Source organism: Antrostomus carolinensis, unplaced genomic scaffold (genome assembly GCF_000700745.2).
Source record: "Antrostomus carolinensis isolate BGI_N321 unplaced genomic scaffold, ASM70074v2 scaffold47946, whole genome shotgun sequence".
NCBI lineage: Eukaryota > Metazoa > Chordata > Aves > Caprimulgiformes > Caprimulgidae > Antrostomus > Antrostomus carolinensis.
This window is the reverse complement of record NW_010324863.1, coordinates 9,748-33,585: the sequence shown is the minus strand read 5'-3', so window position 1 is coordinate 33,585 and position 23,838 is coordinate 9,748. Positions and strand designations below refer to the sequence as shown.

Here is a 23,838-nt window from a genome sequence, read left to right as displayed (position 1 = left end):
TATCATACCAAGTGCAGAGTTGAACTGCAAAAATGAAAAAAAAAACCAACCCACAAAGCCCAACAAACCCTGCTTGTTTTTAAAAATTCATGTCTGGATGCATAGCTAACTGTGCATGTGTTAAAGCACACCGAACATTTTATAGGCATGAAGATTTCTAACTATTTGTCTATGAGGAATTCTTGGATGACAGAATTACTTCCCTTTTATTTTCTTGCTTTACATCAAACAAGAACATAGGCACTTGTGATGAGGTCAAATGTTAAATTCTTTCAGAATAATGTGGGCCCTTACAGATAATTATCTATGCAGTACCTCTAGGTATCTGGTCCTATAAATAACTCAAAATTGCAGTTTTTATTTTAATCACATGATAATAACTGAAAAGCAACAGATTTCCTTTTACAGTCAGATTATTTGTTTGTTTGAAAAATTATTGGAAGAGGTGATAAGGAATTCAGAGTTGACAGTATTCGAATTTGTAACTTTGTTATAGAAAAATAGATGTTACTGGGAACTATCTATATGAAACAGTTGATCAAGTAGATTTTTGTGACACTTAGTGGAGAAATCATTAAGCTTGAGCAACCTGAGCTTAAAATGGGAGCATATTTCAAAATTCTAAAATGAGATACACTTTCAACTGCAAAAGTTAGCAAACAAGAAGGCAATGTTCTTCAACTTTTGCCCAAACAGAATGAATGAGCAGGGTGATAGGATATGCCCATTATGTTTTGTCTGTTTTTTCCGTAAGGTTTTATACCTGCACCTTGAAGAGAATGGAAAAAAAAATAGGTTGATGAGATTTCTTTCATTGCATTCACTCTGCAAAAACTCAGAAAGAAGACAGAAGCTGTGCAATTGTGAGTCAAGCTTCTGGTTTGGAGATTAGGATATCTGGAGACTTTTACAAGTTGTGTGTGTTTGAGCTAGGGGGATGCACACACTGGGCATGCAATTAACCTCTTTACCTCAAATCCCCTTCTTGTAAAACTAGAGTCATTGTACTTTTCTCACAGGAGCACTGGGAGGAAATAGCATTAATATTTATGAGACACTTGCATACTATGATGATGAATAACACAATAAGAGTTACCAGTACTAGACAAGCAAGAAATCATTTCATTAGAGAGTATAGTAACCATCTCTGGTATGCTTCTCCCCCATTTTGAGAGGAAGGAGCTGCAGTTTCCAGCATAGATGGTTAAATAGCAGAGTGATAAAAGCTCCTGCCAGGCGACTGTACTTGTTACCGCTAGAACTGCCTCTGTGCAGGCTGATAAACCAGCCTTCCTCTCCATCGCAAAGCAGGCAGGTGGTAGAAACCCTCCTACCGAGGCCCTCTGTCGGGTATTGTCTGGCTCATTGCTTTCACTTATTCACCATTTGATTTTTGGAGTATATCTTTGATCAAATTCAGGGGTTGACAAAGGTTGTTGAGGGAGTTCTGGGCTAGTACCTGGATGATTCTGTGGAAAGACTTCATTGGAAATTTCCAGTGTCTTTCTTCAGACCTGCTTTGTGGGCAGCAAACCCAGTAGTCTTTTTAGTAATGCCTGGTGCATGCAGGTCTGTGTTTTGAAATTTGAATGCAGCAAGCTTGATTGTATGGGGTGGGTAAATAATAGCATCCTCGTTTTACAAATAGCAAGCTGAAGCAGAGGAAGTCTTGTGTGATTTACCCAGAGCCACAAACATCTAATGCTGCAGTGTCCACACAGCTGGGTTGGACATGCAGACATAAACATTTATATGTGCAAGCACCTGAACCACCTCCCATTTGTTTGAATTCAGAAATAATTTGCCTTTATTCTCCTTTAAAATGGGATACACATTTCTGTTTCATTTCTTTAAGTATGGCATTACTTATAAACATTTTTAAATATTTTGAAGTTGCTCAGTGTTTTTTTGGTGCATTTGTAATAATGCACCGAATAATTATAATAATAATTTAAACTTAATTTTGTTGTCATCTTTTAAATTTTAGTATGTTTCCATAGTGAAAATTAAAGGAACACTTCCCATGAAGTCATGACACAATGAACTGCAAGAATATCGTACTGACAGAAAGTAGTTTATTTGTGCTAACATAGATCAGTTGGTTTGAGTTTTTAAGTTGCGTGTTTTAGAGGAGAGCTGTGGAGTAGCAAACTTGTAAATGAACATTATCATCTGCAATTGGAATTTCATCCTTTTAAGAAGAAAATATGTGTGATGGCATGCGGGAGCACTTAATATTTGTAATACATAGACCAAAATGTTTATTATATAGGAATATGTAATTCACCATAAGGACCTTTCCAGGATTTTTTTTATTTTGAGACTCTGCAAGATGAATAGAGAAGTAAAAGAAACATTTTTTTTTTAATTTGGATGCTTACTTACTTAATATGTTTCCATTTAAGTGCAAAACTGAAGACAGCATATGTGCCAAATAATTTATCACTCTAATTTCTGATGGCAACAAGAATAGCAGTTTTATATGTACCAGGATTCTGGTTTGGTAAAAGCAGTTAAATTAAATTATGCCAATTTGAAAGTCAAAACCAGTTGAGTTACACAAGAGCATGCTTTTTCTGGTCAAAATAGGAAACATTTGGGATATTTCGGGGGTTATGTAAAGACTTTAATTTGTAACCACACTGTGTATGCTCAGTTTAAGTGGTAGACAAGAATAGTTGTTCATGTGATTTGCCATTTCTTCAGCACATTATTTAAACCGTATTACTGTGCATATTTTTTATTTTGAATGATAGTTAATCTGAGGTATGATTAATTCTTTTAACATTTGGATAATTTAAAAAAGATGTGCACATAGTGTTTATATACTAGACATGGCTAGATGGAAGTGCTTTTAAATGCAGCTTATTTCATTTTAGTCATTCCCTTCTAGAAAAAAAATTGTTGTTGTGGGGAGGGTGAGGGCTGTCCTTTGCATAGTTTGTGCGATTTCAGAACCTGGAGAAGGGCATAGCTGTTGGGCCACATAATTAAGAAATTAACATAAGTTAGAATGACACTGTTGAATTTGTGCCAGATGGGGTTTGAATGAGTGGTGTCTTCTCAACAAACGGAGACTGAAAAGTTAAAAACATTTAGTGGTTCTTGGTTAATAGAATCCTTCGGTCTGTAGACCTTCTTTCCTTTCTTACCTGGTGCACAAGTAATGATGTGGAGCTCAGACTCTTGAATCAAACAGCATTTAGTAGCACTGAAACTGGTAATTCAGTGGGGTTTTAAAGAAAGCACAATATATCTGCAGTTCTGGTCTTTGGAACCCATATGTTCTTGTTTTATGAGCTCATGCCAAAATTCAAATCACTTCTGCCAGACTTTTACTCTTCAACAGTATGTTTTCACTTTCTTTGTACTGGCATGCACATCTCAGTTTCTTTACTTAATTACTAATTCTTCCTTTCACTTCATTACATGCTTGACAATGTTCTTGGCTTGTCAGTGTTGCATAAATTGGTGTTGGGGAAGGTATTCTTGCAGCAAGAATTGAGTTAGTGTTTGATATCCTGCAGTGTCCTGCAGTGGCTGACCTGCTTCCTCTCTTTTTCCTGACCACTCATCTCATAGGGGGGTAGGTTTCTTATTGTGTGAGCTGCAGTTTATTAACTAATACTAAAACTCTTGTCTGCTAATAGTTTAACCAACTGCAGCAGGATAAAAAATGTCTTGTCTTGAATATAACAGAATGTACGCTGCAAATAACGCAAATAATGTAGCGGGTTAATTTATTGCATTCCACTTTTAATTTCAGGCTGGAGGTTCTCAAGTGATCTTTACCAATCCACTGGAAATTGTCAAGATTCGATTACAGGTGGCTGGAGAAATTACTACTGGTCCACGAGTTAGTGCCCTCACTGTATTACGGGACTTAGGCTTCTTTGGTCTCTATAAGGTATGGGGGTTTTTTTATATATGCGTGAATTAAAAACCATTTATGAATATTTCAAATCAAAATATCATTTAGTTGTTCTCACAGACTTTCATATGTGGACATAATGGTATTCTTAAAAAAAAAATCTTCCTTGTGTAATATTATATCTTCATTTTTCATTTCTGACTAAGGGAGGAAGCTGTCTCGTGTTCTTGAGCGTATGGTTCTTGTAGATCTTACTAAGATTTCTTTTCTTACTTCATCAGGTGTAAGCATTGTTCACTGAGGATTCATTTGTGATTCCTGATGTTCTGCCTGATGTAAACATAAACTTATTTTCATCTGTTTCATGATATAGAGCTTACAATTTTGGAGCTGTGCTTTTGCTCTTCTGTGTTTGATTCGGCAACTTTCCCAGATGTCATTGTTGATTTGGTGATGGGAATTAATTGCAGCACAATAATAGTGAAGAAATACAGACAGTGGGAGCCCAGCATAAAACTAAATTCCTAAAGCAGGCTTCCCTTTGCTACTTTAGAAGACCATTGCCAGAAATAATATCAGGAAAAGCTGCTTTTATGAGTGTATACTACAAACTCTGTAATTCTGCTCTCTACATTAGTGTCCTCACATAAATACATAAATATGTAGAAATAAAGTTAGGTTTAATGTTAGACTGCAGCAGGATTAGAAACATCTTTTGTTGAATCTAATAGGAAGGGTTAACGTACTCCCTTCTACTTGTAGATGAAGGGAACAGATATGGAGCAGTATGAAAAGTCTTGGAGTACTCTGAGACAGTGGCTACACACAGTACTGAACAAAAACTGCAATTAATGCCATAGACTGCAGAGCACCATGTGGTGTTTCTGCAGATTCTGCAGCCTGCTTCTCGGGAGAAAGCTTTCACACTACCCATTTGTCCCAGTATTTTCAGTGCAGCAGGCAGTATTCCTCTGTTTCTTACTTAGAGCAGTGCAGCTGTAAATTGAAGATGCTTCAAAAACCACCAAATAAGCCCCATCCCCCTCCTCCACAATATTTAAATTCCCTCTCTATTTTTAAGCATCCAGTCCTTTTAAATTGTTCTGTTAACATTACAAAGAGGAAGCCTACCTGGGAACAGATGTATGTATATTTTGGCCTGGAGAGAAGTTGCAGGTCTGAATAGGATTTAATGGGGAGTTGTTTTTCCCTTTAAATTGACTTGCTAATTTTTTAGGTGTTTTACTGAAGCTAATGCTATTGTGTTAAGCCTAGTAAATGGCATTATGGTGTTGATCAGGTCAACATTTACAACTGAAAACATGGATATGGTAAACAGGCTGCATCCCTGCGGCTGTGTGGGAATGGAGGGCAGCTACTGACTTTTACTTGGGCTGGAAAAAATAAAACATAACACAAGAAAGAGTGATGAACTAGTTTACTAAAGTTAGCATTTTTAGGTTTTTTTTTTCCCCTGAACAACAGCTTTTGGTGACTGAGCAGAATTTGCTACATTTTTTTCATTTTTAAAAGGCATTAATGTCTTGGGTCGTATTATGAATTATTTCCATTTTCTCGAGTAGATACTTAGTGAATATTTGTAAGGAATACATCTGAACAGGAGCTGGTTACAGCATTATGTTGCATTGAAACAGGCAGTTATTTAATCACAAGCTACATAGTTTCATTGGTTCATTCATTAAGTCCATTTACCTCCACAAAAATACCAGAAAGGTTTTGATTTGTTTTTACTCTTATGTTGTCTCTGTTTCTGTCTCTCTCCACCCCTCCACCCTGCTCCTTGTGTTCATGTCCTTTTGTATGTCCAATTTGGATTCATTGCCTACAGAAACCTGACTGATTTGACAAAACTTGATAATTTAACCTGGCAAACACAATCATCCGCCCAACAGAGTACAGGCCATGTCAGGAGGCTTGTGTTCCAGTGCACCCTTAGTCATGGCTAGCTCTGTCACTGGGCAGGTTTGTGCTGTTGTCCACCAAACACTTTGGCGCTGTAGCCAGAAAAAAATGGCATTTCTATCTACCCCCTCTCCTGTATGCCAGCTAGAGTGTTGGTGCAGCCACAGAATGGCGTGGAACAGGAAACTCATAAAAGTAAAGCCTCCTCCTCCTTACAGCTTAGTTTATTTTGAACCCAGACCAGCTCATTCTGTAGCTTCTCAGGATAGTTGTAGCCAGGTGAAGGGAGAAATGGCTTCATGGCATGTGGAACCCATCAGTCTGTATCAGAGGGGTTTTATACTGTCTTGAGGTGCTTGTGGAACAGCAGTGTTAGAGGCAAAAGCAGTCCTCTCCTGAATGCTTGTGCTGAAGCTGTCATTGCTGATGAGGCCAGGCAGGGATTAATAACTCAGTACATCAAAGTCACCACCCCCAGTAAATGCTACCCAGAGACATCAGTGGTCTACAATGAGTCACAGATAAGAACAGATTTGGTAGGTGCTACCTTCTCTGGTGGTGCTTCTAGTAAATCAGTTTAGTGAGTATAATGACCAAGTGAAGATCAAATAATAAAAAAATGTTCTGCTAATGAGAACTGAAATATCTTGGTACATTTGGAATGTTTGTACAATGCTTAATGAGTCAAATTAAGTTTAAAGCTTATGAGGATTTTGTGTCTATCTCAGTACTTTTCATGCTGTTCACTCTCACCTGAACAACTCTTTCATTTGCATCTTAAGTCTTTGTTTCAGCTTTGTCATTTGTGTCTCAAGACACAAGGCTTGTATCTCAAGCCCTGAATGTACTTATTTTAGTAGACCTAAGTGAGATTCCTTACATACTGCTGCAGAACAAGAATAAATACTTATTTTAGGAAAGTTTTATTTGTGAATCTTGGAGTTTGTTTATAGGCTTAATGGGCCTTCACATAAGTATTCCCACTATTTAATCACTGGTCTGTCTTAGCCATGATTTAGGACCAACTGATTAACTTTCTTCTGCAAGAGTTTTCATTTCAGGAATTTTCATTTGAAATAAATGGATGTCTTCCCTCCCCACCCCTAAGTTTTCTTTCTTTAAAAAAACTGTTTAACAACCTAGAATTTAAATGTAATATTTCATTTCATGATTGATAACAAAACATTTTGTTTTCTTTTTTTGTTTGTTTGTTTGGCATGGCCTGAGGTTTTTTTCTTTTTTTTTCTTTTTTCTTTTTCCGACCAAAAAAAAGAAAGCAAAAACAACAAAGGTTAACTACTCCATCAGTTTTGCTTCAAGACTATAACATTCCTCCTTTTCCATTTGACTTGTTAGAAATTCTTGTAAAACAGCTCTAAGAAGGGTTGACTGCAGTTTTCTGCAGCAGTTTCGACCACTGGCCACCCAAATAATTCACTTCTGATACCTGGATTAATGGATATCAAGTGCTTATAGTGCTGCATCCCTGGAAAAGCTGGGGAGGGACTTTTTACAAAGGCAGGTAGTGATAGAACAAGGGGTAATGGCTTTAAACTGGAAGAGGGCAGGTTTAGATTAGATATTAGGAAGAAATTCTTCACTGTGAGGGTGGTCAGACACTTGGAACAGGTTTCCCAGAGAAGTTGTGGATGCCCCCTCCCTGGAAGGGTTCAAGGCCAGGTTGGATGAGGCTTTGAGCAACCTGGTCTAGTGGAAGGTGTCCCTGCTCATGGCAGGGGGGTTGGAACTAGATGATCTTTAAGGTCCCTTCCAACCCAAACCATTCTATGATTCTATGAAAAGGTGAAGATGACCACTGTCTAGATGGCCACCAAGTAGGACGGGATAGTACAAGAAGCTGTACAACAGGACAGGATCCTCTGTTGCTTACAGAATTCCCTTAAAGGTCTTGCTTTTGGATGGGAAGGAAGGAAATTCCCTCAACCTAACAGTTTACTGGTGAAATCCACAGAGAGCAAAGACCAATTATTTGTCTGTACTACCAGCAATGGGGAAAATAGTCTTGTTATGGAAATCGAAGATATGGAGGGATATCACAAATTTAACAGGAAGATGGAGCCCAGAAAAGGTGGTGTTAACTTGTAAACTCATATTACCATAATGATATTTTTTCAAAATAGGAGCATATTTTTAAGGACTTGCTTTTTTGTGATGAATGAGAACATTACCAGTCAATCTGGAACCTCATAGTAGGGCTGAAGTGTTTCCATTGCTTGTCAATTTGAGTTTACTTCTGTATTGATAAATTACAAACACCTTAATTCAGGAGTGGTCATCCAGTCTGCTGCATACTGGCTTTTCTGTTTCTCTCGCTCTGCTTTGGTGCTGTTTCATTTGCCATGTTGCAAGGACTGCAGTGCAAATTCTCTTTTCTGAGTTTGGAAATAAATAATCTTGAAAGCTGTTCTTACCACCATAGATCAATCCAGCATGCTCTGCTTAGTTCCCATCAATCTTTTATGCTGAAATTCGGGTGAAAATCTTTAAGAGTCCCATGTAGTAGTCAGTGAAGAAGAATGTATTTTCATTAAATATAACTGCAGGTAGAAGATGCGAAGAATCACGTATGTTGGTCTGAGCTTCATGAGGCAAATTCCTGCCTGTCTTAACAAGTTCTACTGCTTGTTGTTTGAATTCTTGTATTTTGTATTAATTCCTACCTATGAAGCACTTTATGGATTTTAAAATAAAATGTACACACAGCCCTGATGTTGCTAATTTTGGTGTTCCTGTCTTGCATTAATAGAGAAAACCAGGGCACAGACAAATAAATCTGATGTCTCATGTCAACAAATTATCAAAGGAAATGCTAGATAAACCCTTTTTGCATCCAACTGAGTGAAAGTTGTATTGATTATGCTTGTAATTATCCCAGTGTTCTAGTCCAAATGAATAGCCATTTGAGGATCACCGAGAAGCTGGGTTGCATAGTTTTGATGTCTCTCTATATTAGTGAGATTAATATTATTTTGGGTCATTCCTTGGCATGTTAACGTGGTGCTCCACTGTGCTAGTGACACAAAACAGCTCACAGTAGTACTCTGCTGAGATCTCTGCTCTGTGCTCCACTCTACTTGCAGACTTGATGATAGAATCAGAATAATTTGCGTTGAAAGCCAGTCTAGAGGTTATCTGTGCAACCTGACCCAGTATTTGACCACCTTCATCGTTTAAAACAAACAAACAAAACCAAAAAACCCTCCCCCTTTCTCTAATCGCTAATTGGAATTGGCCATGTTCCAGCTTCTGTCCATGGCCTCTAATCCTTCCACTCTGCACCTCCAAGAAGAGTTGTCTTCCCTGCACCCTCCCTTTAAGTAGTTAAAGAGAGCAATAAGGTCTCCCCTAGCCTGCTGAGTTCCCTCAGCCTCTCCTCATATACTATGGGCTACCCAACTGCCTTGTTGGCCCTGAACTGGACTCACTCTAGTGTGGCAACATCTTTCTTTTACTGGAGAGACCAGAACTGGACACAGGACTCGATGTGGTCTCACCAGTGCTGAATGGAGAAGACTAGTCACTTCTCTTGCACCCTTGCTGTTGTAGCCCAGGGTGTGGCTGTGTCTGTTTTCACTGCGAGGAGGCATTGCTAACCCATAGTCAGCTTGGCGACCCCCCTCCAGACGTTTTCTCCAAAGCTCCTTTCTGGACACTCAGCCTCAGCCTGTACTGCTGCATAGGGCTATTTCAATTTAGATGCAGGACTTTGTCATTGCTGATTTTAACTTCCTTATGTTCTTGCCAGCCTGTTTCTCCATCCCGTGAAGGTCTCTCTGAATAGCAGCCTTGCCCTATAGCACACTAGCTACTGCCCTAATTCAGTATCATCCACTAATCTGCTGAGAGTGCAGCTCATGTTGCACTGATTTAGCTATGAAGATGCTATGGCAGACCACCTCAAAAGCCTTGCTTTTTAGGCTGTTGTCAAGGTGTAGAACAGCTACTGCTGCACCCTCATCCACAGGTCTGGCAAACAGGTTGGTCAGCCATGATTTGGTAAATCCATATTGGTTGTTCCCAGTCTCTCTCTTGCCCTTCATATGCTTGGAAATGGCTTCCAGGAGCATTTGCCCATAAACTCCTCAGGAACAGAGGTGTGCCCAAACAGCTTGTAGTTTCACAGATCTTCCTTCTTGCTCTTCTTCAAGATGGGTGTGATCGTTTTTTCCAGTCATCAGAACCCCCTTGACTAACTTGACCTTTTGAAGGTAATAGCCTCACAGTGACATCAGCTGGCTACCTTGCCACCACTGGAGGTATCTCTTCTGGTTTTATGGATTGTGTATGTGCAGATGGCTTAAGTGCTCTGTCTGTAGGTAATGCTGTGCTCCTGCAGACTTCTGGTAAGCTCATTGAGCTGAGAGGCCTGAGGGCAGATTTTACTAGTAAAAAGCAAGACAAAAGTAATTTTTCTGCCTTTTCCATTTACTTTGTCACTAGGCTTCCTGCCCCCATTGAGCAACAGCCTCACAATTTATTTAGTTGTCCTTTTGCTGCTGATGTGCTTACAGAAGCCCTTTTTATTCCCCTTTCACATCCCTTACTAGATCCAATTGCAGCTGACTCTTGGCTTTTCTGACTCAATTGCTGCGTGCCCCCCAAGCAGTGGTTCTGTGTTTCTCCTGGGTAGCCCATACCCACCTCTGCTTCCTTTTTACTTCCTGCCTTTGAGCTCAATCATGAGTTCACTGTACATCCATGCTGGCCTTCAACATGGTTGCTCAACCTTCTGCACAGTGGGATGGACCATCCTAATGTTTTGAGGAGACTATCCTGGAAGATCAGTGTTATCTTGGTGCACCTTTGTAACTCTGAAATTTTTTATTTGAGAGAAAATTGCTGTCACAGTGCATAGAGGTCCAGGTCAGATAATTTTGATCTCCTTTCCTTCTCTTTCTTCCCCACCAAAGAACTAAAGACCAGTAGGTCTGGGAAAACAGAGGGGTTTTTTCACTTTGACTAATTGTCCATCATAATAAGTACAATGATTTAAACTCACATCTTCCTTCCAGACTCACTGCACCTTCGCTGCTTGTTCAGATACTAGCAATTCTGTAGTGATATGCAGCTTAGAAATAAAATGCGTGTTAATTCCAGCAATAAAAAGATTTGACACATACAACTCATTAGGCTAACTGCTGGGTTGAACCCCTGTAGTTCTTTAAAGCTAGAAAGCAATTTTATTTTTTTTTGCCTTTGTCTCAGATTTTGAACTACTTGTATAAGTGAATATTTTAAAACATTGTACTTCTCAGAACCCAGCTGCTCCTTTGGGGAGGCACATAAGAGCACTTTTGCAGAAGGAATTTGTTTCCTCTGCATGTCTTCTTTCTGCCAGTAATTGTTGCTGTGAAAGCACCAGAGCATGGAAGCTTGTGACTATTAAATTTTTCTTTAGCTACAGATGTTCTCTAGATGACAGCTATTCTTAAAAATATAGAGACAACATATCCCAGTTAGGGAAAATATCATTTAACCCAATGCAAATGTTATTTAAGTTGGCAGAAATAGGAAAGGATAAATTTCTGGTTTTCAATGTTTTTAATAGATTTTATTTAATTTCTGATCACAGTTGAATATTGAAGTGATTGAACAAGATTAGCTAATATATTTTCTGTCTTCTGCCTGTCTTACACAGTAATATGCCTAAAGTTCCATTAAAGAGAGTTGAATTTATATTCTATTGGTTTCAAAATACATCTTTAAGGTGCTTATGTAAATACACATTGTAAGTACACCTACTTATTTTGTACATCATAGAAACTCATGCCCATATAATATCTGCCATAAAGTGTTTAACGAAATATTACCCTAACTAATCATTCTGAATAGTGCTTTACAGCATAACAGACAGTGACACTCCATAATTTTGCACAACAAAGTTATTCTGTGAGCCCGAGAAGACGGTAAATAAGATGGTAGTAAATGATTCTTTGAGGAAAGGGTACGTTGGTTGTGGTAATGTTTGTGTTTTTACAGTTACTAGAAGGTATTTAGCTCAGATTTGTGCTTTGGCTGACATCGCCAACACAGTTTGCGTTTCCAAAACTAATCAGAAAAGCTTCCAAAAGTCTCTTCGGTTTTTATTGACAACTTCATAAACGGGCTTCTGATGTGTTGACCTGGGAAGTGTAATCTCAGGTGACAGGATGTGTACTAAGCTCCTGCCTGGTTGCTGTGATAACAGCTGAGGTATTTCACCTGTTGAAGTTGTGGCTTTACAGCAACATGCTAAACATATGAAACAAGAGTAGTAAAAGTTTTGAGTCACATTAATTTGCACCCACCATGCTATTTTGACTGTGTTCTCTTATGTGAGAACCTACTCTTCAGAAATTTTCTTTGAAAATAACAAAAAAAAGCCCTTCCAACTGAGAAGTGCTATAATTTTTGTCTGCAAACTGAATCTGAATTGCTGGTACAGCATTTGAAATCAGCGTTTTATTCCTCTAACTTGATGTGCTAAATCAGTTTCATATTTTGGTTGGTATAAATATATGTGAATAAAAACCTACAGCAGCTTTTAAGGCAACGTCATTTTACAGTAGAAGAAATTACAGCCCTTGAAAGCAAATGCCAGTAATATTTGAGTGACTGTTACAAAACCTGCTAGATGCTGTTAGGGCTCCGATTCCAAAGGGTTAAGTCTGTAGTAAAACCCAAGAAGAATGCAAAATGATCAAGAAATGACATGCTGCCTATTGTTTGTAGCTATAGGATCAAAATAACAATTATACATGCCAAATAAATTCTAAACCTGTAAAGGAGAAAAAGAGGGGGTGGCTATAAGTACAGGTGCCAGAAGCATTAAATAACCCTCTCAGACAAGGTGCACCACTGTTGTCTTGAACGCTGCGAGGTCCCCCCAGTCTGGCATTTTTCCCCCTGCACTAGACAATGTGCATTCACTGCAGGAGACTCGGTTAAGCTCGCGTCTCCCAGACCTGCCGGCTCCTTCTGCCCAACCCGACACAGAGGTGCCTTTGTCAGTATAATTACCCTCCCCTTGTAGTAGAAATAGTTTGTTTAGAGCCTTATTTGCAGGTAGAGCTGGTATAAGCAGGAATTAGCATGCTAAAGAACCTGCCCCAGCGCTGTTTTGGGCTTATTTATCTGAATCTTTTGACAATCAGGGTTTTTTTCCTCCGTTGGTTTATTCGGTGAGATACTATCCGAGATTAAGAGCTTTAAGGTTATTAAAGAGATTGAAGATGGGAGCCAACTGGCTGTTGTGTGAGGGAGGCGCATGTCATGGTGTGTAGGATCTCCCAACAATTTCATGCCTGGAAGGTCTGCACCTTGGCTGCCAGAGTAAGCTCGGGTGGATGATCTGTACAGCTTTCTGGGGATTGATTAAAACTCCTTTTGGCTTTCAGCATGTTGTCCATATCAAAAAGGTGCAAGAAGTAAAATAAATGTTTCTTTTGCTTTTCAAGATATTCAAGGCCAATCTCCCTAAGCCTTCCTAATTGGCCTAGGCTGGTTGCGGATGATTAACTTGAAGTTAAATGAGGCCTGCTTTTAGACATGCTTTCCCAGACTTTAAACAGAACGATGAGGGGAAACTTTAGACTGTTGCGATGCTGGACTGGAGCCAAGCTGGGTTATTATTAAAGTGGATCCAAGTTTTGATCCAGGTTTTGTTTACACTGAGCCAACTAAGTTGATGGACATCCCTCCCTTTCTGCGTACCTGAACATATATTATTAGTGATATTAACAATATACCGTTTCTGCCCCGTGAAAAAGAGCCTTTTAATGAAGGGAGAGGAATATTAGCAGCTCAAGTTGAGTTCAGAGTTGCTCACATTTGGAGTTTATTGATTTCCGTAAGTTATTTTAGCTATGTCAAGATATTTCAGAGTATGAAAAAAATGTGGAGGAAAAAATGTGCAGTGTTTAATGACAGCGTTGCAAAGAAAATAAAAATAATGTGCTCTGAGGGCAAAGGCAGCAAGGAGATTTGCTCTGAGGAAAAGCATGCTCTAAAAATAAATCTTTGAAGAAACCATGTTGGTCTGTGATTGTTTCATTAGTGAGTTTCATAATATTTCTGAGAGGTAAATACAGTGCAGACATGTGGTCCTTAAAAAGTTGTTTTTTCTTATAGAACTTGGTAAAACTCTAGTCTTTTCTTTTTGCTTGAAGATTAAAGGTAAACTGTAAAATGGGCTTCCATTTCGTAGGAGAGGCCAGAATTCTTGTGTCTCTGTGCCCTCACCTTCTCTGTGCCCTCGAGGTAAAGTGTATGGGCTTTTCAGGTAATTTTGAGAGGAGAATCCAGCGCAGCATCGCTTTGTTCTGTGGCTGATAACCCCATTCAGCTGGGAGAACAGCAGAGCGGCAGCACTTAGTTGCTTTATGGCATTTTCCTTAGCGTGTCTAGAAAGGCATAACAGGAACCAGTGACTGGCAGCATGAATCAGACAAATCCAGCTGAGCAACAAGGCACAGGGTTTTAACAGCAGGAGACATTAACCTCCAAACGGGCTGTCAGGGAAAGCGGTCACTTCTCAGTCTGAAAATGAAATACGCTGAGAAAGTGTGGTGGGAAGCAGCTGAGGTTGGAGCAGAGCATGGTGTGCGCACCGTGCTCGGTAACCGAGTCTGTGACACATAGAAAGTCTGACTAGAAGATATAATGGCTGGTTTTAGATAAAGCTTTATTTTCTCAGAGGCATTCTCTGATTGCAAACTGCATTTACTATCATCTCCTGTGAGCTGGCTCGCAGGACCTGGTTTTCCCATCACACATCCTGCTCGCTTGCTGCTGCCTTGCCTCCCTGAAAGGTGACTTTTCAGTTTTCCTGACACCTTGCAGCTCTTGCGTCTTTGCTTGATAACCAACATCCAACTTGGACAAGCACTATATTTTAACTGCTATTATAGTACAAGCTAAGCTCACAGGTATGTCCAGGCATATCATTAGATTTAATGAAATTCTGTGCATATTAGTATGTCCCCTGTGAATGTCTGGCACTGAGCCATGCCCTGGTAGACCTGCACATAAGAGAAGTACAGTAACAAGGGCACCCCAGGAGGGCTCGTGGATGAATCTCAAGCAGTTTCAGCACAACTCCACCCTCGCTTCAAAGAGAAGAGGCTTAGGCTCACCTGCAAACTATTTCTTTCTCAAGCTTGGAAGATTTTACCTATTTTCCAAAGCCACCTCTTTTTTGTGTCTTCCTCCCAGTCTCAGTCCTGGTGTGTTCAGGCTCTGTTGTCCTCTGGATCTCCCTATTGAGGAAAGGCAGATTGCAAGTCCCTTTTGCTGTTGGAACATGGATATTATTTGGTATTTTATTTTGGTTTCCTCCCCTAGTGGCTTTTTTGCTTTTCCCTCTGCTTGAAAAACAGTTGATTACTTGCTGCTACCCAAAACTTTCCTTGCCTGTTTGCCACCCCCTTAGTTTTGAAGTTAATTATATTACTGGCAACTTCGTTGACTGTTTGTACCACTTACAAAATTGATAGCAAGGCAAATTTTACAGTAAGGGCTGAAACTTACTTGAACAGACTGTATCCCAGATCAACTGTGCTTCAAAAATCACAAGTAAATAATCCTGTTACTGTTCTGTGAAAGAGTTAGTGTTATGGCCCTACTCTCTTTCTTTCCCTCTTTCCTTCGATTTATGTTGCATCATCAGTTGCAATGTCTGCAGAGGGGCATGGACTGGACACTGTTTTCTCTTAAGTATTTTTGGAGGTGGGAATGAGAGGGGACAGACCTGTCCTGTGGCTCAATCTTCTTCAGACACATCCTGAACTCCCACTACAGGTGCATGGCTACAATGTCAACTATTCAAAATTCAGCAAAGATGTTATCAGAGTTTACTCCAGCACACGACATTTTCTCTATTACCAGCAAATAACTACAGTACTAGGGAGTGGGGGAGAACAAATAGATAAGACAAATACAATGACAGAAATTTCTGAACCAAGAAGCAATACACAGACACTCCTTGGCAGGGTGAAATACATGGAGATCTCAGCATTTTGAGAGAAGGAGTTGCTTCTTCTGTAAGTCCTTTGGAACAAAACAAAAAATTACGATGTTGCTCTGTCCTCTGGTGTTCATAGTTCAGCATTTTAAATTTGCTCATTCTCAAAGCTTGTTCTCCTTTTCAACACAGGGTGCTAAGGCATGTTTTTTGCGTGACATCCCCTTCTCTGCCATTTACTTCCCCTGTTACGCTCATTTGAAAGCTTCGTTGGCAAATGAAGATGGGAGGGTTAGCCCTGGCAATCTGCTTTTGGCTGGATCAATAGCTGGTAAGTGTCCACAGATTTTTTTGCATGCCACTATTTTGCAACCTTATAGCCATATAACAGAAAGCTACCATGCTGTAGAGTGAGTTGATGTTAAAAATAAGATACTGTAAGTACCTGGTATAATCACAGTGTTCAGGAGGAAAAACAAAAGGAAAGATTGAAGTGCCAATGTTGTGTCATCATATAGCATTTTTGTTTGTGAAGTGCTGTTGTTGTGCTGGTTTTGTTTGTGGCTGGCCGACTGATAAAGTTTTGTGGAAATGGTTTGTAAATAAAATCATGGCATTTGTGAAATTCTTTGTAATCAAAGGAATCTTGAATTTTGGTATGTGGAGTCCAAAAGCCATGCTGGCAGTGCGGCTCTCCGAACACAGTGACATAGCCTGTGACACAATGATGACAGTTACTTGCTACCCACAGTCCCCCATGCAGTTACTTGGCTTTGTGAGGATATTACCTTTTTAAAATATATTAAACAGAATAAAAAAGCTTGAAAACATTTCTGTTGCGCCATAGGTTGCTGATTCCTAGCGTATCCACGTATTGAAAGAGATGCTGAGTGTGCTCTTCAGTACTTGCTTGTTTCAGTCTGCTACATAGTAGATAGGAGAGCCAAATCATGCTTCACTTCTCAGAGATGCATTTAGCTTGAGTATGCTGGGGCCTGAGGGAAAAGACAGAGACATGCTTTTTAGCCTCAGCTTGCCTTTGTGTCTGCTGCCTACCTGGTCCCTGGCACAGCACCCAGCTTCTGCACCCAAAGGGGACCACCATTTGGTAGGTGCCTCCTGGAGAGGGCAGCTTGAGAATTCTGCTCCTGCTGTGTTGAAGGTTCTCCCTTCAGGAATCAAATGGGCTTGAAAATTTGTGCAACGAGACCTTTTGGGGGGAGTGGTGTAGCAAGCAAGAGGGCTCCCATCAGCAGGTACTTCCATCATGTTTATTGGGGGCTGCTTGGTCTCTCTGAGCTGCAGCCAAGTTCTTCTTCCAACGTGGCCCCTGACAGGCTGCTGCGACCTGCTGGGTGAGAAAAATGATGGAGTGACATGATTCCAGTACGGATAGGTGGTTGGTGGTTTAGCTGTGTTTTCTTGTTTGATTTTAAGCTTTCTTCTCCCTGAGGAAACTGTTCTTGGTCTGAATTACACACAGGTCTGTATCTCTTGAAGAGCCAGAGACCTTTTATGGCCAGTGTCTGGGCTTAGGATAAAGCCAGAGCCTGACAGTGCAGATCAGTTAGTCTGTCTTGTTGAAGCATATAGCTTCAGCTATTTGCATGTGCTCTGTATTCAGTAGCTCGTAGTCCAGAGGAATCTAACTGGCACTGGGAAAACCAGCTGTGTTCAAATGACTGGTGCTTAAAAACTCTTGTCCTCTCCCTTTCCCCACCCCAAACCAGAGGCAACCTCCGAGCCCCTCAACAGGAGCTTACAGCCAGCTTATTTCTCACCCATTTTAATGGAACAAAACAATTTTTGAACTTTAGATCATATTTACAGACTTGAAACATAAGCTGGCATTTTTAAGCCAGGTCATTTCTCAGATTTTCCTATTTTTCTCTTTCTAGCCATTGTCAGGTGATTGCAGACTGAGATAACTGTCCCTTTGAAGTTCAGGCACAGAAGCAGTCTTTATTGTTGCTGATATGGCTTTCCAAACTAGCTATAATGTGAATTTTATCTAGTGCTTCCTGTGAATCCCATCCTAGGTTAACTCTCATGAGCAAATTACGGTGTTAAAGATACACCACTAACCATACTGTTTGCAAAACCAAGGGATTTATTTTATTGGGTACAAGTAAAGCATGGTGGGGCCGTATGTGCCCACTGTTTTGCCAGGAGAAACTCAAGGTGAAGACAAAACAAAAACCCCACCACCTCTGAAACACTGGTTCAGTCTCTGGGCTGATGTCTCTGCTGTGGCTGGGGATCTCACCGGGTCATCAGAGCTTCATCTGGGTGTGGGAAACTCCACCTTTCCACAGCCCCGTGGTGCTGGGATGTTCAAACTGGCCATGCTCAGATGTGTACCTGTGTCCTTTGCCGGTGGATGTTGCTTGTGCTGGGTGTATTTTCTTCCTTTTCGTTGTTGTTAGGGACACACGCAACATGCGTGTCATCTAGCTTCATCTGCTTCTGGTTTTCACTGTTCACCAGATGTCTCAACCTGTTGTAACACAGCATTTTCTGAGATGATTCTAATATCAGCTACAGGATCTCTCCTTAATTTGCTCCATCTGCTTATTACCTCCATGAACTTCCTTCTCCTCCCCTCACTCCTCTTTTTTATTGGCAGCTCCTGCTGTGCCATTTGTCTCAATTTCGATTGTAAGCTCCTCACGGCAGCGACCTGTAAATTTTTATTTGTCTGTAAAGTCTTTTGTCCTGTACCCATAACTCCTAAAAACAGGATTAAAAACATCTTTAACTGAAAAATATCCTCAGTAATAAGGAATGAGAAATAAGGAGATGGAAGTCAACATGTAGTAAGCAGAATTGTTTCTAAGTATGTCCTTTGGTTTTCCTTGAAAACACTTGGCTTTTGAAGGACAAAAGTCCAGCTTTAAATTGAAGACTCAAACCAATATCCTGGTGTGGGTAAGGCTAAGTAAAGAGGAATTTCAGCATTTCTGGAGTTCAGAAACCTTTACTGGGTTTTAACACTTGCCTGCCAGACTGCCCACGGTGCAAGTTCAGCTTGTGCGTTATTTTGGGGGGTCCAGAAGAGGAGGAGAAGTTCATATTTTGGTGATACGCGCATGCTTACATCTCTCAGAGCAGTCTGCAGGAAGACTTCTCTGGTGCTTGAAGCCAGACCATGCTGGTTTGGGCAGAAGTTGTAACAGAATTATTAAGCCTTAAAAAAAAAAAAAAAAAAAAGCAGCAAAGGAGATTTTTGCATCTACATCAGACCAAGTTGGTTTGGAACAGATGCAGAATGGAAAAGTAATAAAACCATAAGAGACAGTGTCTTCTGGGTACAGTCTCGGTGCTTTTTTTTGGTATTTTTTGCTTTCATTTGATTATCTGCCAGGGTAAATTTAAATCTTCCTCCAAGTGTTCTGCTGAGGGTCAGCTGCGGCTTTGCAGCTGAGCAGCCTGCCACTCTTGATGAGAAGAATGACCCTTTTTTTAAACCTTAGCTCTCATGCCTTGCTGAGTGTGCACGGCCTTACCAGTTTCTCGGTGATATTGCTGAGTGAGGAGGGGCTGTGTGTGAGCATGTACAGGCTATTCTAGCACAGTGTGCAACCAGAATGCCAGGAACCACAGAGAGGCGTGAAAAGGAAAAGGAAAGATCGACCTCACCTCCAAAAACTTTGTGCTTATTAACTATGCAAGCTTCTGGTTAGCGCTGAAAAATCCCGCCCGTGCCTCCCAGCTCGCCGGGTAGCATGCGATATGGTTGTTCCTCTAGCAGAAGCTCTGAGTGGAGCCACATCCACAACGCCTGCCTCTTGTTGCTTGGTCTCCTTCTCAGCTCCTGCTCAAATCAAATGTAGCTGGATTCTCCTGATGTAAGGACATCAGTAACCACACAGTTGCCCCTGGGTAAATGAGGTGTGTAGCACAAGTCGGTGGTACCCACCTGATGATTTTTGTGTTGTGTAGGTATGCCTGCAGCCTCTCTGGTGACCCCTGCAGATGTGATCAAAACCAGGCTACAGGTGGCAGCCCGGGCAGGACAGACCACCTACAGTGGCGTTGTAGACTGCTTTGTGAAGATCCTTCGAGAGGAAGGTCCAAAGGCTCTGTGGAAAGGAGCAGGAGGTGTGTAAAAGAGTTTTGACTACTAAGTGATTTCTAATTGTGGTTTTTGTCACTTAGAACTCTTTTCTTTTCTTTCAAGCTCGTGTATTTCGATCTTCTCCTCAGTTTGGTGTAACTCTGGTGACGTACGAGCTACTGCAGAGGTGGTTTTACGTGGACTTCGGGGGAGTGTAAGTATGTGGTGTCTGAGTCTGTCTGGGACTCTGACATCCACTTGGTTCTGTGTGGGTTTCGGTGCTCCTCGGCGTTGCAGAGTCAGGGTCTTGCTATTATGGAGGACATGCTGCAAAGGCTTTGTAATATTTAGCCACACTACAGTGGTGGAGGTTAGGATGATATTCCAGTACCTGTTTCACAGCAAGACCATTTTATATCACCCTTTCAAGCTGGGGACCTGTGCGAGTGTAAGCAGAGACAGTGAGAGGCTAAATAATGGGCTGGGGATATAACTGCGGGGGTAATGCCTTGCCTGCCAGGTCACGCTACGCTCTACATTTAGTCCTCGTTAGTTTGGTGGAGGAACTGTGCCCCTGATTAGGCTGGGTGTTTGACATCCAAAAAGCATCTATAGGTGTCACCAAGTGCAAAACCTATTTGTTGGAGCTTCAGCTCTGCCTCCTGTCCTTTTTGATGACACCAGTGGATGTGCATATTGCTGTTTAACATGATCCCAGGAGCAGCTGTGAACCATTTACAAAGCTTTGGGAACAGTTGTTTGAAAGCCACCACAAAAATGACCTAAACTCTGCTGGGTTCCTGGATTGGTTGTGCACTGTGGCAGAGACTTACGAACCCCTGCTCCCCCACACTGCAGTTTTGATCAGTGCACTACAGATTTTACCTGTATTTGACCATACTCAATTCAATATGAAGGCTCCTAACAGTTCTGTGAGGATTTAAAACAGGGTATTTCTCATTACATTGTAGCATTTAATTTAGTTACTTACTGGGAGGTGCTCTCAGATGTCTCATTCCACTTACTTGATGGAGGAGATTTTTGTGATGCTGGTTTTACTCTGTGGAAATTAATTTATTATTTTTATTATTTTGCAGAAAACCAGCTGGATCAGAGCCAGTCCCTAAATCTAGGATCACGCTCCCTGCTCCCAACCCTGACCATGTTGGTGGTTATAAATTGGCAGTTGCCACTTTTGCAGGGATTGAAAACAAGTTTGGACTTTACCTACCTCGATTTAAGCCATCGCCACCTACCTCAAAGGCTGCAGCAGCAGTAGGACCCTAAATTTATTGCTGTAGGTTTTTTGTTATTAGTTGGGAAAAAGCCACTTTTCTAATTGGTTAATACTTTGTTCCTTTAGCTTCTCATCATATAACAGTTTAGCTTAATTTGAGTTTTAAGGCAATTTTCATCTTAAATGTAATCATTTGTCTTTGTGCTTCCTTAACCAGATCACTGTGAAATTCTTACCAGTTTTAAGTTTGGGACCATGAATGTATTTGTCCACATCTGACATGTGCTTGTGTTGGGAAGACACTAATTTTAGGTTTTGCTCATTGGGGAGGGCTGGGTGAGAGCTGTGAACCAGATCATCTTACAGGCAATGCTCGGTTGCAGATTACCAGGGCGGATGTCGCACATCGTCACTCAAATGGAAAAACTCAGTGGATATCACGGTGCTCAAAGCGGAATGATTTTGACTGTACATGTAAATTGGTTATAAACTTAGTGCTTGCCTGTGGAGGTCAGCAAATATACACCCGGTACCTAAGTATGCCAGGACAGCTTCAACTTTTTAAATATGTACACGCACAAGTTCTGTTTCTGGATTGTATTAAGAAGCTTTTATGTAGAACATGTTTTTGTAATGGAAACCACATTTATAAATGTTTAGCCGTTGTATTATGTTACTGGTATCAAGATGCTCAAAAGAAAGTGTTATTGTCCATAGTCTTTGCACTTTATGGCAGAACTTTTGGCATTCTACTGCACATACAAGGAAATTTCATAACTAGGTGCCTATCCTGGGTTGCTGGTGTTTGGAATTCAGTTTGTACATGCACTTCTATAGTAAAACGCTGCTTGTTTAAATAACTGCAATAGAAAATTCATGCACTGTATCAATGGTACCTGCCTTAACTGCTGGCTTGTAATTGGCAAATAGATGGTTTCAGATTCTTATTCATTTGAGTCAAAAGAGATTAAAATACTCTAAAAGAAAAGATTTTACTTAATTTTTTGGTGCCTTGCACACTGTTTAGAAAATGATGTATTTATGAAGATTAGAAATAAACCTTTCAAACAGATGCACACATGGTATTCTGTTACAGAAATAATGTAGTACATCAAATGTCTTGTTCAACTTCAGTTACAAAGTTAGGTTTGGATAAAGGTAATATTTGGACACGTAGGCTATAAAAACACCTGCAGCTTGATAAAAAATTACCTGAATTCCCCTGTGTAGAAAAGACATCTGTTGGTGTAGATGTCACTGAAAAAAAGACATTTTTCCTCAGTCAAAAACCAGGATTGGAGTGAGCTTTGATATTTTGACCATTACTTTTGCAGTGAGGTTAATGTGTCATGAACAGTCTGACTGCCTGGTCAATTGAAGGTTCTGTTGGGTGTCTTCTGTGATACCTCTTAAGACCAGGAAGAATTTGTTCTTGCTCATCTTCTTGGGCTTCGGGGTGGGTGCCTTCATCATTGACTGTGAACTGAGGGAACGCATAGGTTCAGTATCTTTGCAGAAGAATGAGTTAGTTAGGTATGCGGTATCACAGTGTTGTACTATAACTTGTGGAAACACTGAAATGGAAATCACTTGTGTTTGGGTCATCATGAAAATTATTCTCTTGGACTAATTTGCATTTTGAAGTTACCAGTGAAATGGAGGAGTGGCAGGAGTAGCATCTGCAGTACTTGTGCACGTGAAAGCAAGGGGAGAAGATGACATCCACGTGCTGCTGCATCTTGGAGTCTGGCTAAACCAGTGTGCAGAGACTCTGCGCTGGGCTCTAACTGCTGCTGGCTGCTACCTCTCACCCTGTGTATCTGAGTCTACCCAAATGACACCTCCTTCATTTCAGAAATGGGGAAAAATAAAGCTGCTCCTTGTAGTACTCCAAAATGAACTGCCAGGATTTTTGGGTAAGGCTTGTAATAAAAGTTAAAACTTTCTTACTGGGAGCTGCCTCTGCTTAACACTTGAGATTTTAGGCTGTTTAGGAGCTGGTTTTACACTTCATCCCTCACTTTTGCCTGACTTACTTACCTTGTCAAGGGTTTCTGTGGAAAGTGAGCAGCTCAGGAAAGTGTCTGAGTACTGAGCTGCATGTTTCCCCTGGTCCAGGAGAGGAAGCGCCTGGCCACTGCATGGGTGCAGCCAGCAGCTGCTCCCTCCTGGTGCAGCCTGGAGAGGGACGGGCACCCAGACTGCACCAGCCAGAGCACGTCCCTCTGCTGTCTAACCCAAACCGCGACACAGCCGGGGCCTCACAGCCAGGGACGGAAGAGGAATTAGAGCCGAGTTATTGTAGGGCTTGCACAACTTCTTGGCTTGTGTGATGAAGACCATTGCTGGTGTTTTACAAAGCAAATCATAACTCTGACCAATTCCCCTGCCTCCTGGTGCCCTCTCTTCCCTAGGCCTGGCAGTATGTTTATGACTTGTTCTTTATTCTGGGGGTGAAGGGACAAAGGTCCCAGCCCAGGGAGCTCTCCTATGGCAGGTCCATTTCAGAAGGCCACAGCCTTCATCTTCTCCCTGGCAGGCAGATGAGCAAGGCTGGACTGATGCCCCCACCCCCACCCGTGGTGGCCCTTCCCCATTAACTGTCTTTTGGGGGTTTGTTCAGTCCTTTGGCCCTTCTTTGCAGGGCAAATGGAAGATGGAGGCAGGGGCAGAAAGGTTGAGGAGCCAGGGACTGCTTCATTAACATACAACCCAGTTCAGAACATGCTACAGCTCTGCCCAGAGATCCTGGTGAAGCTCTGTGTCCACAGTTGGCTTCCTCCAGACAC

General features: G+C 41.1%; 1 protein-coding gene across 1 annotated transcript in view; it reads left to right on the top strand.

The window, feature by feature from the left end:
* LOC104527353 (calcium-binding mitochondrial carrier protein Aralar2) overlaps positions 1-22,121 on the top strand; it is a 64,448-nt gene extending 42,327 nt beyond the window's left edge. The window contains exons 11-15 of the mRNA XM_029085722.1: positions 3,767-3,907; positions 15,948-16,086; positions 19,698-19,856; positions 19,936-20,026; positions 20,910-22,121. Coding sequence (XP_028941555.1) covers positions 3,767-3,907; positions 15,948-16,086; positions 19,698-19,856; positions 19,936-20,026; positions 20,910-21,099 — 720 coding nt within the window. The 3' untranslated portion in view covers positions 21,100-22,121. The remainder of the gene's footprint in view (positions 1-3,766; positions 3,908-15,947; positions 16,087-19,697; positions 19,857-19,935; positions 20,027-20,909) is intronic.
* Positions 22,122-23,838: the final 1,717 nt, after the last annotated feature.